Source organism: Condylura cristata, unplaced genomic scaffold (genome assembly GCF_000260355.1).
Source record: "Condylura cristata isolate star-nosed mole 26May11 unplaced genomic scaffold, ConCri1.0 scaffold00025, whole genome shotgun sequence".
Lineage (NCBI taxonomy): Eukaryota > Metazoa > Chordata > Mammalia > Eulipotyphla > Talpidae > Condylura > Condylura cristata.
Window position 1 is genome coordinate 19,180,618 of NW_004567126.1, and position 15,874 is coordinate 19,196,491.

Genomic DNA, 15,874 nt, shown 5'->3' on the forward strand with positions numbered 1-15,874 from the left:
TGGTTATCCTGCCACCAGCCCTCAAGGCCTGTTGGACATTCACTTACTCCTAACCTCAGGCCACCAGATCCATCTGCATTTCTCATGGCTTGTAGCTCAGCCCTGGAAGGAAATAGCTCAGTGGGAAAGAAGAGTAGAAAAAGGGAAGATGGAGTGAGCGCAGTAAGGTCTTTCCCATTCTCAGCCTGACGAGGCTCCAGGGCCTATCCTGAATTTCACTGCCTTTCCTGGTCCTCACACACAAACACACACGTGCACAAGCACATACACAGAGGCACAAGTAGGGTTCAGTGGGTTCTGAAGAGCCACGTATCACTCAGGCAAGAACACCCCCGGCAACCTATACAGAACACTATGAACAAGCAATGCCAAGAATTGAGAGTCTGGACACAGAAGACCTGGTTTCCAGGCCAGATTCAGTGGCCACTACTGAAGGTCTTTGACAAGCTACTTAACCCAAGTCTCCATTCTCTCATCTACAAAATGGGTGTCACGGGGAGAATGCCAGGTTGGCATGGGGCTCCCTTGAGGTAAGGAACATGAAACAGTTGCAAGATGAAGTGCATGACACGATGCTTCGTAAGATATACATCCAGGGGCCTCCCGGTGGCACAGGGGTTAAAGCAGAACACTATGATGCTATCTGCAGCTGCTGCACATAAGTTCGATCCCCGGCCAGGGAGGAGACCCACATGACACAACAGACCTCTCCTGTCTCACCTACTGCTCCCATCAGCAGGGTATTTCAGTAGATTCACCTGTTCTGATCCCCACTCTGTCTCTGGTGAATCCTCTCACCCCCCCCCACCCCCCGCACCTCTGACCTGTAGCTCAGCTCTTGATGCATAAATAAATCAAACTTGAAAAAAAAAAAAAAAGATACACATCCACTAGCTTGACATGTATGTAGGACTTGCCCTCTCCTCCACAGGCTTCCTAAACCTCACAGCCATCTTGCCAGCCCTCACAGCCATGGTAGGCCCCCAGGTGCCAGGCCCCCACATATTTACACATTGTATACTGTATAAATATAGGTTTTATTAGTAATGGGTGAAATCCCACAAATACAACTGGCATCTCTGTGATGGGGAGAATCCGTGGCAGGGTGAGGGTAGGTAGAGAGTTAATGTGTACAGCAACAGAGGGGGAAAGAGCCCTGGGGGAGGGGAAATCAGAAGTAGAGTAAGCCTGGACCCACCAGGAAGTCAGACGTGCTTGGGCATGTCTGGCACCTGGTGCTCAGGGCATGGTGCCCAGGGTCTACCTTGGCTGACTGACGGGAAGGGGATAGAGAGACAGAGACAGGAGTTTGAATGAGCATCGAGCAGCTGGGGAGGGGGAGGGGCGAGATTGCCAGCTGGATGCACAAAAGAAGGGCCATGGGGTGGCGGTGGCCAAGGCCAACCTATGCCCGCGCTTGTGCTTGTGTTGCGTCCTGCGCCCCAGGGAGCTAGTGCCCTGTGCCACCCCTGGCTTGGGAGGGAGGGAAGGTTGGGGGGAGACACCTGCAGGTCTTGGAGACCCTGGGCAGCACCATCCTCATCCTTAGAGTCTAAGATGGATCCCCAGGAGAAGGTTGGCACCGCCCTCCCCGCAGCACCCGCCACCACCACCATGCCGCCGTCACTTCTCCTCTGGGTTGCAGGGGACAGCGAGTGTGTGAAGGGCTAAGATTGCCTGTTCGCAATTATGTGCCTGTAGCTCTGGAGAGGAAAGGGAGCTTTGCAGGACCATGAGTCAGGAGCAGCAAGAAAGGAGGTGTGGATCTTCTCCCACTCACCCCCAGAATAAAGTGCATTCTCTAGTTCCAGTGGCAGGTGGGAGAGAAACACAGACATTATTGCAGAAGTGCCACCTGGCCCCATCCCCACCACAGGTGATAGGGAGGGGGACAGGGGCTTCCATGGCCCCAGGCCTTCCCAATCCCCAGGATTGGGAGAGATGACCCACCCAGACAGAAAACCCAGCTTCTGTCCCAGCAGATTGTCCAAATCTGTCAGAGTCTGGGGGTGGGGTGAAGGTGAGGAGGAGGAAGAGACTTCCAGAGTCCTTCCCTGCTCCAATCCAACATTCAAATAGGACTTCCAGGGGACCCTACCAGGGTCCAGCCCTGGAACCCCTACCTTATAACAGCCCAGTTTACAAACACTTGTGTGGTGGGGACCCCCGAGGGGGCCACTTTGGTCAGTTGTAAGTGGGTGCCTGAAGAGCCGGGGGCTCCCAGGCAGACAACAGAGAAGGGTGCCGAGGGCAAGAAGGAGGTGGCCGCCTCGTGGTGTTGGCATGCAGGTGTTGGAGAGGAGGGAGGAAGCTACAAACTGCGTCGACTTGGGAAGACTCCTGGCCATGGTGGGGAGCGCTGGACCCCCGCACCCAGGGCTCAGGCTGGGAGAGCAGTCCGACAGCCTGCCCGGCAGAGGGGTCAGAGAGGGGAGGCGGTTGCACCAGCAACCAGTGCCCAAGTCTACAAGGTTAAAACAGTCCCAAAGGGCTGGGGTTAGGGGCTTCCTGCTTCAGGGACTGGGGCACAGGCCATGGGCAAGGCTCTATCTCTCAGACTTGACCCGGTAACGGAGCACAAGGTAAGCCAGCAGCCGCAGGGCCAGAAAGAAGATGCCCAAGACCAGGAAGTCCATGTAGAGCTTGGCGTCCTCCACATCCAGTGCTCGAAGGATAGTCTGTGGCTTCCGGAATGGGCAGCGCTCATCCAAGCAGGTCAGGTCACCTCGCTCCATGCCATAGATGGTCAGAATCACACCCTCAAAGCCATACCTAGGGGCGCAGGGGCATCAGAGCAGACGACACAGCTATGTGGGGGTCAGTGCTCCATGGAACAGGATTGCAGCTGCAGCTCCCACCCCAGAGACACGGCCTCCTGCTGGGGTCAGCAGGGAAGATGGGGAGGAATGGGGCACTGACCTGACATAGGAGAGGTAGGAACTCCACTGCAAATAAGTGGGGATGGTCTTGAAGCTGACAAAGAAACCGGAAAACAAGAGGACAGGGATGGCTGTGACCGGGCCCACAAAGGTGGCCACCTGGAAGGAGGGAAAGGGCCATCACAGGGTGACCAGGACAGATCCAGGACTGGGGTGGCAGCGGGGCTCCCCACCCCACTCCACATGCCAGTCCCTGCTCCCTCTCACCTGACCCCAGCCCGGCCTGCCAGCCCTCCTACCTGTAAGGAGTTAGAGGCGGCGCCGATCAGCAGCCCCAAGGACTGGGCCACCAGGGCCGTGGCGCTGGCTAGGGCTGAGAAGAGCAGGAAGCGGCTGGTCTCAGCTGGCTGGCCTGTCATCCAGTACATGATGCTGCAGTACACCACCGGGCACACCACCTGGGGAGCCGGCACAGGGCTGGCAGTGGGCCGTGAGCCAGGGCCACCCTGGCCAAGACCCTCCACTCCACCCAGTCCAGAGCCTCTAAAACAGCCATTGCTGTCGCTATCGTGTCCTTGCTTAATTCTGCTTCCACCCCTCGCTCCTTCTCGCCCCCAGTGGACGCATGTCCCCTCCCTCCAGGGCTATATGAACCTTGTTTGTCTTCCAGGCCCATCTCTCCCTTTAGGCGCACCCTGGCCAGTGTGGGCAAATGACTTCTCTGTCCTCTGAGCTCCTAAAGGCCTTCTCCACCTGGACCAGCGTATTCCCTATATTGTTCATTCATTAGCTCGACATACACGAGCATTCTGCCTGCCTGTGAGCTGCCGGCTCCTGAAGGGCAGGGACTGAGCCCACAGTGGTCAGCTGGGCAGGTTGCTGCCCGCCCAGGAGCGCTCACAGCCAGCTCCTCTGTGCTCTCCTCACTAAGCGTGCACAGCGTCTACCCCAAGGAAGGGACACCTTTTCCCAATTTGCATACAGGTGCCCTGTGGATTACTGGTGGTTCTGGTGCTCTGAACAGGGTGGTGGCTGCAAGAACAAGCAACAAAAAGCAGCTGACATTTATAGGGTACTCAGTAAGTACCGCTTGCTATTCTAAGGAATTTACATGTATGAACTCACTTCATTCTCACAAGTAATCCAGAGGCAGCTACTGCTGTCAGCCCATTTTATAGATGGGACACTGAGGAAAAGTGAGATTAGGTAACTTAACCACAACAAGCAGGAGTAAGGCTCCAGAGCTATACTTTTCTCTGTTGCCTCAAAAAGATTTTACCGTCATTTGCAGGGTTATTATTTTCATCATTTGTTCCCATTAGAACATAAATTCCACAGACTCAAGGCTTTATGGGTCTTGTTCACGGCTGTGTCCTTGTGCCTGGCACAGAGCCTGACGCATGGCAGGTACCCCACACTCATGGCTAAGTGAAGGGAAGGAGCGGATGGGTGGTGACAAAGTTGGGGGAAGCAGGCAAGCAAGAATGGAAGAAATAAGACAGAGGGAGGCGGTGGGGGGAGGAATATACCCACCTGGAAGGGTACATCGGCCATGGTCTTGGCCAGGTAATATGCTTTGAGGCTGTACCAGTAGTTGAGGTGCTCCCTCATGAAGACTGCCATCTCTAAGGGGACTGGGGACACAGGCAGATCAGGCCCAGCTGCCCCACACCCTGTCCCCTACCCCAGGCCCCAGCTCCCACACCCCATCCCCGACACCCCAAATCCAGGGCAGCTCAGCTCACAGGTGAGCACGGTCGGCATGAGGCCCGCGAACATGAGAAACAGCATGGAAAAGAAGAGGCAGCCGGTGTTGTTGAAGACCTTGCTGGCATCGTCGCCAATGTGCAGGTAGAGAAGACCAATGAGCACGCCAATCAGCACGTGGGACACAAACCGCAGGTGGGTCAGGACCTGTGTGAGGGGGTCGCCAACCTGTGTGAGGTGAGGGGTGGGGTCGTAGGCCAGGGAGGGGCAGGTCACACTGGAGAGTGGGAATTTGAGTTGCTCTTGCAGACGCATAGACCCACAGGTGCACAGGGGGGCCTGCTGGGAGGGGACCCACGCCCATCCCAGCTGCTAGGATCCTACACCCCCAAAAGCCCAGCCCATACCAGCCTCCTTTCCTCCAACTTGAGGCCTCACCGTGTCCCTGAGAATGGACAAGAAGGTCCTCTTGAATAGGATGCAGAACTGTGTGAGGGTGCTGGTGGCGAAGGAGTGGCTTTCAATGGGATCCACTTCCTGGGGGGTAGGAATCAGATCAGGTGAGCCTCCCCCACCCACGTGCACCCAACTCAGTGAATGGGAACCCCTGGAACCCTTCTCTAGGTCTACTGAGGGAGAAGCCCTCACCATTGAGTCTGTTGCCTAGAGCTGGCTTTTGGAGTGGGAATGGGAATGAGACTCACAGACTGAGGAGGAGGTAAAAAGGGAGATGACAGAAAGGCAATCAGAGCCCTTTGGGGGCTACTTAGCACGTCAGTTGTTTCTCCTTAATCCATCAAAAACATTTATCGTAAGGCTGTCACACCTGTATGCCACCAACCAGCAGATTGTTCCACAATGATCATCATAATGCCCAGGGGAACCAACCCTTTCACTGTTGGAGAATTAAGGGAAGAGAACCCACACTGAACCAGGACTGCTGGGCCTGACACCCTGCAAAGGGCTTTAGGTGGTGATCTCACTGGTTCTCCCAATAAGCCTGAGAGGTCAGCTTGTCACCTCCAGGTGTAGGTGACAGTAAGCCACATTGGCCCTGAGCCAGAGACAGCTCTAGTCTGGCATACAGGTGGGCCTGTGCTGGCACTGAGGACAACACAGATACTCAGGATTTTGCTGAAGGAGCGGCTCCCTGGTGGCCCAGGGGCTAAGTATCAGGGTTATCAAGCTATCACCAGCCACTGCAGCATGAGTTCAATCCCTGGCCAGGAAGCTGACCCCCAGGGCTCAGCAGACCTCTCCTGACTTGTCCCCTGCTCCCCTCAACAGAATATCTCAGTCACTTTGCCTGTTCTGTTCCCCGTTGTTCCTGGGAAATCCTCTAATGCCCTGTACCTCTGGCCTACACCCCAGTTCTTAAATCCATACATAAAAATAAATTGTTTTGTTTTGTTTTTAAATTTGCTGAAGGAATAAATAAATGAAAAAGCCGAAGCTCTGAAAACACTAGTAGTGGGTCTGTCTCAAGGGCTGGGCTCTTCCCGGTAGCCAGTGACTACCACCCTTCTGGGGGACAGCCTCGCAACAGAAATCTCTGTCCATGGCCCCCTCTCCCCTCCCCTGCACTGCTTCCTTGCCCTCCCCATGCCTACTCACCGAAGGGCAAGGGAGGCAAGGGACAGGGACCCCATTTTTCTCGGGGCTGCTTTTCTTCTCAGCCATGGTGCACAGCCCATTTTGCACAGCCCTGAACAGCATGAGGTTCAGGTCTCCATACTCTCCAGAGGCCACCTCAATAACTGGGCACACAGAGAGGACCGCTCAGTTAAGAGCTACCCTTGATTCCCACAAGCCAGCCAGCCCCTCCCAGGGATGTGGGGAAGGCAGGCAGGTGACAGTGTGGGCTCCACCCCCAGAGCGTCCTCGTGCATGACCTCTGCCCATCATATCCTGGCCCCCACTCACTGAAGTCAGCAGGGTTGTGGTAGGTGGGGCAATGCAAGCCGAGCCCCTTCAGATAGGGGATTAGGTTGGTGACCACACCCTTGAAGATGCACTGGCCCTGGCTCAGGATGTAGAGCTGAGGTGGGGAGAGAAGGGTAAGGAAAATGTGGCTAGTGGGCCAGGCACCCTTTCCCTCTTCCCACTGCAGGCCCCCTCCCTCATCAAGGCCCAGAGACACTCACCTTGTCAAACATCTCAAAAAGCTTGGCACTGGGCTGGTGGATGGTGCAGATGATGGTACGACCACCCTGGGCCAGAGACTTCATGAGGGATACCACTTGGAAACAGGAGGCACTATCCAGACCACTGTCCAGAGAGAGCCCCCCAGGGGCAGGGTGAGGTAGGTGGAGCCCAAAGAGAGAGTGTCTGGTGGGGCAGCTGCTGTGAAGGGGATGGAGCTGTCGGGAAGGGGCTGCTCTGGCCAAGCTTATATCCTGTACACACTGTCTGACGCAGACCTTTGAGGTACCTCAAAGTTGAGCTTCACAAGTGTATACTGAGCACCTGTTGAATGCCAGGCACTGGAATTACAATGATAAATAACTAAGACATAAACCTTGGCCTGGAAGGAGAGGGAGAGAAAGATACACCAGTCATCTGTGATTATGTGGAACGTGTTATAGAAACGTCCTGGTTCTCTAGGAATGGGGAAAGGAAAAAAGGTAGGATGAAGCTCTGCTGTACAGGGTGGTGGAGTTGGGGTGGTCAGGGAAATTTCCTGAGTGAACCTTAAGAAAGAGCTAATTCTGCTAAGAGCTAAGGGCAGGTGTGGTGGTGAAGGGCATTCCAGGCAGAAGACACAGCGTGTGCAAAGCTTAGAGGCATGAAACACATGGCATGAGTGGGGAGTCAGAAGCAATTCAGTATTATTAGAGCATAAAATACAGGCAGCATGAAGCAAGTGAGAGGCTGGAGAAGTAGGTTCAGACCAAGACCTTGCTAAGTCCTCTGACTTTATTCTGAGGGCGAATGGGAATCATTGCACGTTTTTAAGCAGGGAGTGGTATTGCCAGACTTGTCTTTTAGAAAGTTCACTCTGGCTGCAGTTTGGAAGAAGGATGGGTTGGGAAAGGCTGGAGATGAGTTGCTAAGAGTCTGTAGCAGACATGCAGACAAGAATTGATGATGTCAGCTTAGACAATATTGTAAACTAATGTTACCTCAATTAAAAAAAAAAAAAAGCTGATGATGTCCTGAGCCCCAGTACTGGCATTAGGGGTGGGGATAGGACCAATCTGAGAGACAGCAAAGGGAGGTGGACTCAGCAGGACTTGGTGACTGATTGGCTGTGGGGGAGAGAAGGAGTGGGAGGTGTCAGTCAAGGAGGACGTAAGGATTTCTACCTGCCTGGTGAAGGACAGGGCTGCTACAGGGCAACAGGATTGGCAGGGGTGGAGATGAGGAGGAACCCCTTAGCTTGGCCCCCTGGCTCTGGGCTCCAGCAGTGGAGCTGGTACAGCCTCCAGCCTGGGCTCAGGCTGAGAGAAGGGGCATCCTGGTAGCGAGAAGCAGGAGAACTACCTGGTGGGCTCGTCAAAGAACATGACAGGCGGGTTGTTGACCAGTTCCAGGGCGATGGCCAGGCGCTTCCTCTGCCCGCCAGAGAGCAGGGCTGTCCTCGTGTGGGAGCAGGACATCAGGCCCAGGGCTGTGAGGATCTCGGTTACCTGGTGCAGCCCCCCAGCCCCCCAGGTCAGTTTTAGAGTCTCCTCTTCTCCAGCACTACCTCAATTTAAAAAGCATCTCCTTGGGCCCTCCCTGGTGGCGCAAGGGGTTAAAGCACAGCACTAGGAAGCTATCCGCAGCCACTGTAGCATGAGTTCGATCCCCAGCCAGGAGGTGATCCACATGGCGCAACAGACCTCTCCTGTCTCCCTCCCTGCTCCCCCTCAGCTGTGTATTTCAGTCAATCTGCCTGTTCTGCTCCCCACTCGTCTCTGGTGAATTTTCCCAGCCAGTACCCCAGTTCTTGTATGCATAAATAAAATAAATCTTAAAAAAAAAAAAAAAAGGAATCGCCTTTAAGTCCATTGTCCCAGCATTGTCCATCACCCACCTACCCTCTTGGAGTCCCAGAACCCAGAAACACCAAAAGTGGGGGCTGTCCCATGCCCTCCCCTCCACTTCCCCACATACCAACTCCTTCTTCACTTCTTGCTTCTCACTCAGCTTCAGGTTAGCAGAGACCTAGAGCCCAAAGAGTAGACAGGTCAGCTAGGTGGACAGGTAGCAGGCGGGGGGAGGCCGGCCTTAACCCCTTAGCCAGTGAGAGAGATTGAGATCACAGAAGGCAGCTGGGACCAGGAAGCCTCACCATCATGGCTTCTAGCACTGTGAGGTGTGGCAGCAGCATGTCGTCCTGCATGATGTAACAGGACATCTTGCGGAAGGTCCTCAGTTCCCGTGGCCTCCCGTTGACCAGGATCTGCCCTTTCATCCCAGATTCCCTGCAGGAACATTGGTGGGGGCTGGGAGTCAAGGCCACTTCAGAACCTTCTGTGCTCCCTTGGGGATTCTCGTTCCTGGATCCTCCCTCCACTCACCCCCAATGTCCTCCTTACCTGTATCCTGCCAAGATGTTCATGAATGTTGACTTTCCAGCCCCTGAGGGGCCCATGATGCCAATAAGCTCCCGGCGGCAGAATTTACCCGATAGGCACTTAAGGAGAGTCTTATAACCTATAGTAAGAAAGGGAGGAATTTTTGATCAGGGCTGTAGTGAACAGGCACCAAGAACTCTTGGGAAGAGACAGGCGATCCATGAAGTGGGCAATCTCTACTCATTGTGAACTGGATAGGATGGCAAACAACCTTCAGATCCCCAGGCCCTCTCATCCTGGTCCCCTAGAATAGTCACTAGTTGCAAAGTACCAGAGGTGACAATACAACCCTTGCATCTCATAGATGGGCATGGAGAGTGGGTCACAGTCACTGAAGGTCCTGTTTGTCTTCTAGAAACTCAGTGATCACTCTCTCACCTCCTCCAGGAAGACTTCCCCAGTGATCCAGCAGAGCTGGCTGACTGTCCTCTGTTCCCAGGATATGTCTCAACTGTCAGCATTTGGTTACTTGGGGTGCCTGTCCCTTGCTTCACACCCCCAGCCTCTAAGTCAGTGAGCTTCCTGGGGGCAGGGTCTGCCACTCATCTTGTAACCTCAGCAGGCTGCCTGGATGGACCAGATGCTAGCTGTTAGAAGCTAACAGCTTCTTCTCAGAGCTATTGCCTCATTCTGAAAAGACCTCCTTTGTGCTCTCTCTGACCACCAAGCTTATCTCTGTAGCCCTAACAGGCCCCAAATCTCACCTTCCATTCATTCACTGGAAGACATTAAGAGCCTTTCAAGTCAAGTGGATCTAGATTCAAATCTGACTTTACATTTATGAGTTATGTGACTTCTGGCATGTTGTCTAATCTCTCTAAACTCCAGGCATCTGTAAAATGAGGACGATAGTACCTATCTCATAAGGTTGTTACAAAGATTTTTTTTTTAAGATTTATTTATTTGTGCATACAGAACTGGGGTACAGGCCAGAGGCTTAGGGATGGTGAGAGGCTACACCAGAGACACAGTGGGGAGCAGAACAGGCAGATAGACGAAGCACACTGCTGAGGGGAGCAGCGGGCAGGTCAGGAGAGGTCTGCCACACCATGTGGTCACCTCTGGGGCAGGCAGGAATCGAACTCATGGGGAAGGGCTTTAGCTTCTTAGTGCTGTGCTTTAACCTGCTGTGCCACCAGAGAGGGCCTAAGGTTGTTACAAAGATTTAATGAGATAATATATGTAAAGTGTATGACAGTGCTTGGCACATAGTATGAATTATTTTAAAGATATTGTAATTCCATTTGACAAATTCTTACTGAGATCTACTATATTCCAAGCTATGTACTGGACACTGGACCCAAAAAATGAAGAAGACAAAGTTCTTGCACTCAAGAAGGTCACAGTCTAGGTAAGAAAGATGAACAAATAAACATCTATGGCTCTGAAGAAAAAAAATAAGGGTTCAGAGTACAAATCATGCACAATGAGAATGTTGCAAATGAACGGGTGAGAGAAAAATCAGGAATGACTTCATGGAAGAGGTGACATATGAGCCAAGTCTGGAAAGAGGAACAACATTTCAAATGAAAGAGAAAAGGCAGAGGCTCTCCAGGTTTTGGGAGGAAAATCTCTGTTCTATAAGAACATGTATGCAGTGTGATTCAGAGAGCAGAGGGCAGAAGCTGCTTGGAGTTACCTGGAAAGATGGGTCGAAAGGAACGATGAAGCCAAGGGTCTGGCTGCTATGCTTACAGCTCTACCTCAATGAGGTTTCCACAGCACCAACCCTGACTACCACTCTACTGACCCCCACAAAGACAGCCCAATTCCCTCCTCGCTCTACCACCTTAGCAGACACAGCAAAGAGCTGTGACCTTTAACCCTCTCTCCACAGTGCCAGCTGTCCTGGGCAGATCCATAGAGGGTCCCAATCACACCAGATTTCTGGATAGTGCTTGACAGTGTATAAAGCTTGTTATCTCAGTTGCAGCTATAGCAATATCAGGCAACGAGGGTCCAGAGACATCTAGTAACTCACCCAAGGTCACAAAGCACGTTCTAAACTGATAGAGGGGAAGTTATGGATTCCGCCCATCTGCCCCAGTCATCATCATCATCATCATCATTATCATCATCATCATCATCATCATCATCACCATTAATCAGAAAGCAAATATCTTTCAGAGACACTCACATGAAGTGATTTCTTGTACAGAGGAAGTAATTGGAAATGATCACCCTCTCTTCATTTAATCACAACCAAGTACTACATTGAACACAACATGGATGCAGAATACAAAAATCATCTTATACTTTGTCTTGCACAAAGTACTGTCACAGATAATCTCTCATGTGAGCTTCTCACCCCTTAGAGAGCCCCATTCTCATCATCCTGCATAGCACCCCTGCTTATAGATGAGGAAAGTGAGGTCAAGAGAGTAAGCATCCTGCCCTGGCTACACAGCTGACAAGTAGCAGGAAGCCAAGTCTTTGGGCTCCTGCTGCACCACAACTGTTCAGCATGGGAAGGCCTGCCGAGCCTGGGGGTTGGGAAGACATCAAAGGTCTAGTCTAGCTCATCAGTAACTGCAAATTTGTCACTTAACCTTCGAAGGTTTCCGTTTGGTCATCTATAAAATAAGAATAGTAATATTGGGCCTTCCCTGGTGGCCAACAGATTAAAGCGCAACACTATGGAGCTATCCATGGCCACTGCAGCACAAGTTTGATCCCCCCCACCAGGGAGCTGACCCACATGGCACTGCAGAGCTCTCCTGACTTGCCTGCTGTTTCCCCAGCAGTGGATTTCACTGGATCTGCCTGTTCAGCTCCCCAATCTGCTTCAGGTGAATCCTCTTACCCCCATACCTCTGGCCTGTATCCCAGTTCATGTATGCATAAATAAATTTTTTAAATCATTTTTAGAAAAGAATAGTAATATCTCTTCCCAAGGACATAATAGGGTTATTGTGAATATTAAGTGAGGTAATTAATAATAATCAATAGGAAAGTTTTTGGGAAAAAAAACATGACATTTGAAGCAATGTCACACATAATTAGAGAGACTAGTGGCAAAATGTCACCTGGGGAAAGCAGAAATCACTCTCCCTTTCTCCACAACCTTTGTCTTTTTTCTCCTCTGTCTACTTTGTGTTGTTTTTCTGTTCTCCATAAGTGAAGAGAATTCAGAGAGAGGAGGCAGAGGGCAGAGAACGGGGTGAGGGACAGAAGAGACAGTAAAATGGACAAGAGAGCAGAATGGGGCTGGCAAGGTCAAAAGGAAGGAAGGACCTGGTCAGAGGTGCCAATTTGTGGTTGGTGAGTTGAGATAACCTGCGAGCTGACCCACCTAGCCACATTTCTTTTTTCTTCATTTATTCTTAAAACTGTGGAACTGAGAGGGCTAATGAGATGACAGCCAGCTACTGCCTCATTTTGCTCAGAGCTGGCCTCAAGGCTGAGAGATGCATAAGGGTAAAGCACTGGGCAGGGAGCCCAGATGCCTCAGTTTCCATTGGCAGAGGCCCTGCAACCTTTTGGTCATTTATGGGAGGGAAGGAGGGGAATGCAGAAACAGCTCATGCTCAAGCTTGCTGGGAAGCACCCCAAACTTATTTCTTAAACCTCAGACAACAATGTCCCAGCTCCACCCCAAACCCACACCCAGGTTCTGGGAAAAAACACACCTTCCCTATTCCAGGCTCAAGCTGCCCAAGGCAAGAGGGCAGGGGAAATACATTCAAAGGAACTGAGAGCCCAGTTCTTCACTACCTAAAGGGGAAAACCGCCTGGGACCTCCTGTCCGGTATTGGAGAGAGAAAAAAGAACATGTGGTGAGCTGGCGGATCTGGCTCTCAGTACCAGCTCGGCCACTCATTAACTGGGTTACACTAGTCAAGTTACTCAACCTCTCAGAGCCTCAGTTTCCTTACTAACGTCGGATGTCAGCTATCTAGCCAAACCTTCATCCTCCCTGGTTCTGAGGACTTCGGCAAAAATGAAGTAACATGACAGGAATGAGAACATCTTTCAAAATGAGCAGTTTTTGTTGTTTTGTTTTGTTTTTAGGTACAAGTATGTTCTTAAACACTGAGGGGAACCCCTGTAAATGCAGATCCCCACTTTGCCATAGTAGCCACTTTCGCGAAGGCAGGAATCCTACCTGAAATAAAGAAGGAAAACTTAAGGACCAGAGGTCATTAGAAGAGAAAAGCCTCAGTAATCAATGGAATCTGGTGTCCCCAGTCCTCATGGTTGTGGAGGGGAGAGTAGACCCCAGCACTTCAACTGGGGCAGAGAGTGAGGGGTTGAACAGAAAAGGGGAACCCCCAGGCCTAATGTTCCAGAAAAGGCAACTCATGAGGGGGGCACAGTTCCCCACCAGGTTGCTCCCTACCCCGTTTGCGCCAGCAGGGCCCCTCCCGCACGGAATAGGACAGTTCCACGAACTCGATGTCCACAGATGAGCGCTTGGGTAGATGGGAGAAGCGCTGGGCTTCTGTGATGTGGTTCTCCACCTTCTTCAGGTGCGCGGTCAGCATAGGGGGCTCCGCCCCGTCCTCCAGCGCCACGGCCATAGCCACAGGCCCGGGTCCTAGTCCACAACCCACGGCCTCCAGCGCCTTCTCCGCCATCGCACCACCGCCTGCAGGGAGAAGGCCTGCTCAGCCAGACCCCCCAGCCCCGTCTTGAAGCTCCCCTGCTTTCTAATGCTGCCCCCGCCTCCACCCCACCTCCTCCTCAGGGCAGCTTCGCTACTGGGAGCACCCCACTTCCCACCGCCCAGAGCGTCAGTCCACTCTCGCCCTCACCCCCGGGGCAGAAAAGCTCATCCCGCCCCCCCCCGCCCCCCCCAGTCCCGGGCAGTCCCAGCTCCAGGTTGGCCCCAGCCGGGTCCTAGAAATCCTCCCTGCTCCCTGCTGCGACTATAATCTCCTTACCCCGCAGACCAGCAGCCCCTAGGGACTGAAAGGTTGGGGGGCAGGGAGGATGGACGAGGGAACCAGCGGAGGCTGCCCGCAAGGAGGTCCGGATGGCAGGGCGAGCGCAGGGCGAGCGCAGGGTGAACGCCGGAAAGCGGAGGAAGAGGAGGCTCTGGGCCTGCAGCTGCGTCCCCGCGCCCCATCCCCTAGCGCTGTGCTCTGTCCGGCCCCTCCCGAAGTCCTCCCCCTCCACCCCTTGAGCTAGAGCACGCTGGGCTCTCCCCAAAGACAGGAGCATCACCCGGACTAAAGCCCCAATGCCAACTAAGCCGCGCAGGCGGACTCACCCCCCTGCCCATCTCCTGCCTGCCTAGTCACCTTGACGTGCCCCCAGGGCCGGTGCGGGGCCGGGATGCTCAGCGCTGCTCCCACCGGGATGAAGGCGCCGGGCCTTCTCACCTGCCTCTGGCCGCAGCACCGCGTCCCGGCTCCCGGTCCCGGCGGCCAGGGCCGGGGCGGGGCCGGGCCCCTGCCCACCTCACCTTGAAGGTGATCTTCACTCTGTAGTCAACCCCTTCCTTCAGAACGAACACCCCACTCTTCAGCGCGGCCAGGCCCCCTGCTGGAGAGGGGCCGCTGAGCATGGGCCAGCCCTGGAGCCCGGACCCTGCGTGGTCCACCCCAAAGGCCAGTTTATGGCTTGGGGGCCACCTGGGACCCAGAAGTCACCTGTGAGGTCCATGGTGATGGGCCCTGGAGCCTGCTCCGACATCAGCGTCAGCCTGGTCACCTGCACGTTGGGCAGGCTGGGGTCTGGGGAGAGACCGGAAGTGGACAGGGCGCCACCCCACCGCACTGGCCGCCCTGGCGCCCCCAGGGACCCGGGCCTACCCACGGCGGGCGGCAGGGGCCCCAGCAGGGCCCGCTTGTACTTGACCAGGCTCTCGTCGTTTGGGTCCAGCTGCTGGATCTCCAGGAGGCTCTTCCTGCCCGGCGCCCGGTACTCCGGCACGGCCTCGTCCAGGGCCTCGTCCGGTGGCAGCTGCCCCCCGTCCTTGCTGGTCAGGAGGACTGGGGCAGATGGGGTGTCTGAGTCCCGGTGGGGGCTCAGGGCGGGCAGGGAGGGGCTGGGCAGGTGTGGGCTGGGGGGTATGTGGAGGGGGAGGTGCAGGGCGGCAGCCACAGCACACCTGGGGAGCCCCGTGCAGGAGGACTGCTAAGGGGGGGGGCACTGCCATCCCCCAGCCCTGCCCACCGGGGTTCCCCTGACTCTGAAGCCAAAGATGGGGAGAAGGCCCCAGGTGGGGGCACCGCCGAGGACTGCAGCCCCCACTGTGCAGCAGTAACCTCCGAGCCCCCCCCCGGAGCTAGGTAGGGCCTCTGCTCTGTGCCCCCAAGATGCCCCAGTGCAGCTGGGCTCGCCTCCCTGCTGGGCTGGTGTTGGCCAGCCCGCCCTGTGCCAGGGGCCCTGCAGCGCCCGCCCCCTGGGTCTTTACCCCCCTAGCTGTGCTGGGGGCTCCTCCAGGGCCTTTAGCCCTTCCTAGGTGCTTGGGGCAGGGGTCTCACCCCTCCCGGCCCCAGGCCAGGGGTGCATCTTTCTGAGTACCTGCCCGGTGGGGTCTCCCAGGATCTTCTGAGGCCTGGTGAGAGCCACAGCCCCACCCCCACCCCAGGGACGGGGGCCTCAGGGCAGGTTCCCAGGGGAGCAGACCTGCCACCGGCTTCCCAAGCAGACCACCACCTCTCAACTCCCTTCCCCATGAGTGTCCAGCTGGATGAGACCCCTCCCCTCTGACTGCCACAGACCCCAGACGACGCCCCGAGGCCCCTCCGGAGTTCCGCGGCGGGGCCGCCTCTGCCC

The 15,874-nt window shown here is 54.7% G+C and overlaps 2 protein-coding genes across 2 annotated transcripts in view; both read right to left on the reverse strand.

Moving 5' to 3' along the window:
- Positions 1-1,018: 1,018 nt before the first annotated feature.
- Positions 1,019-14,532, reverse strand: ABCG4 (ATP-binding cassette, sub-family G (WHITE), member 4). The gene is made up of 15 exons (XM_004689182.2): positions 14,473-14,532; positions 13,488-13,736; positions 9,110-9,227; positions 8,863-8,995; positions 8,685-8,735; positions 8,070-8,215; positions 6,731-6,854; positions 6,510-6,624; positions 6,201-6,343; positions 5,025-5,123; positions 4,625-4,793; positions 4,413-4,513; positions 3,179-3,337; positions 2,920-3,038; positions 1,019-2,772 (listed from the first exon to the last, which is right to left on the reverse strand). The coding sequence occupies exons 2-15, from the start codon at positions 13,723-13,725 to the stop codon at positions 2,547-2,549; spliced, it is 1,941 nt and encodes a 646-aa protein (XP_004689239.1). The 5' UTR covers positions 13,726-13,736; positions 14,473-14,532; the 3' UTR covers positions 1,019-2,546.
- LOC101632752 overlaps positions 14,469-15,874 on the reverse strand; it is a 4,155-nt gene continuing 2,749 nt past the window's right edge. Inside the window, exons 3-5 of the mRNA XM_012729400.1 lie at positions 14,905-15,203; positions 14,743-14,826; positions 14,469-14,632 (exon numbers count right to left, since the gene is read on the reverse strand). Of these exons, the coding sequence (XP_012584854.1) occupies positions 14,469-14,632; positions 14,743-14,826; positions 14,905-15,203 (547 nt within the window). The remainder of the gene's footprint in view (positions 14,633-14,742; positions 14,827-14,904; positions 15,204-15,874) is intronic.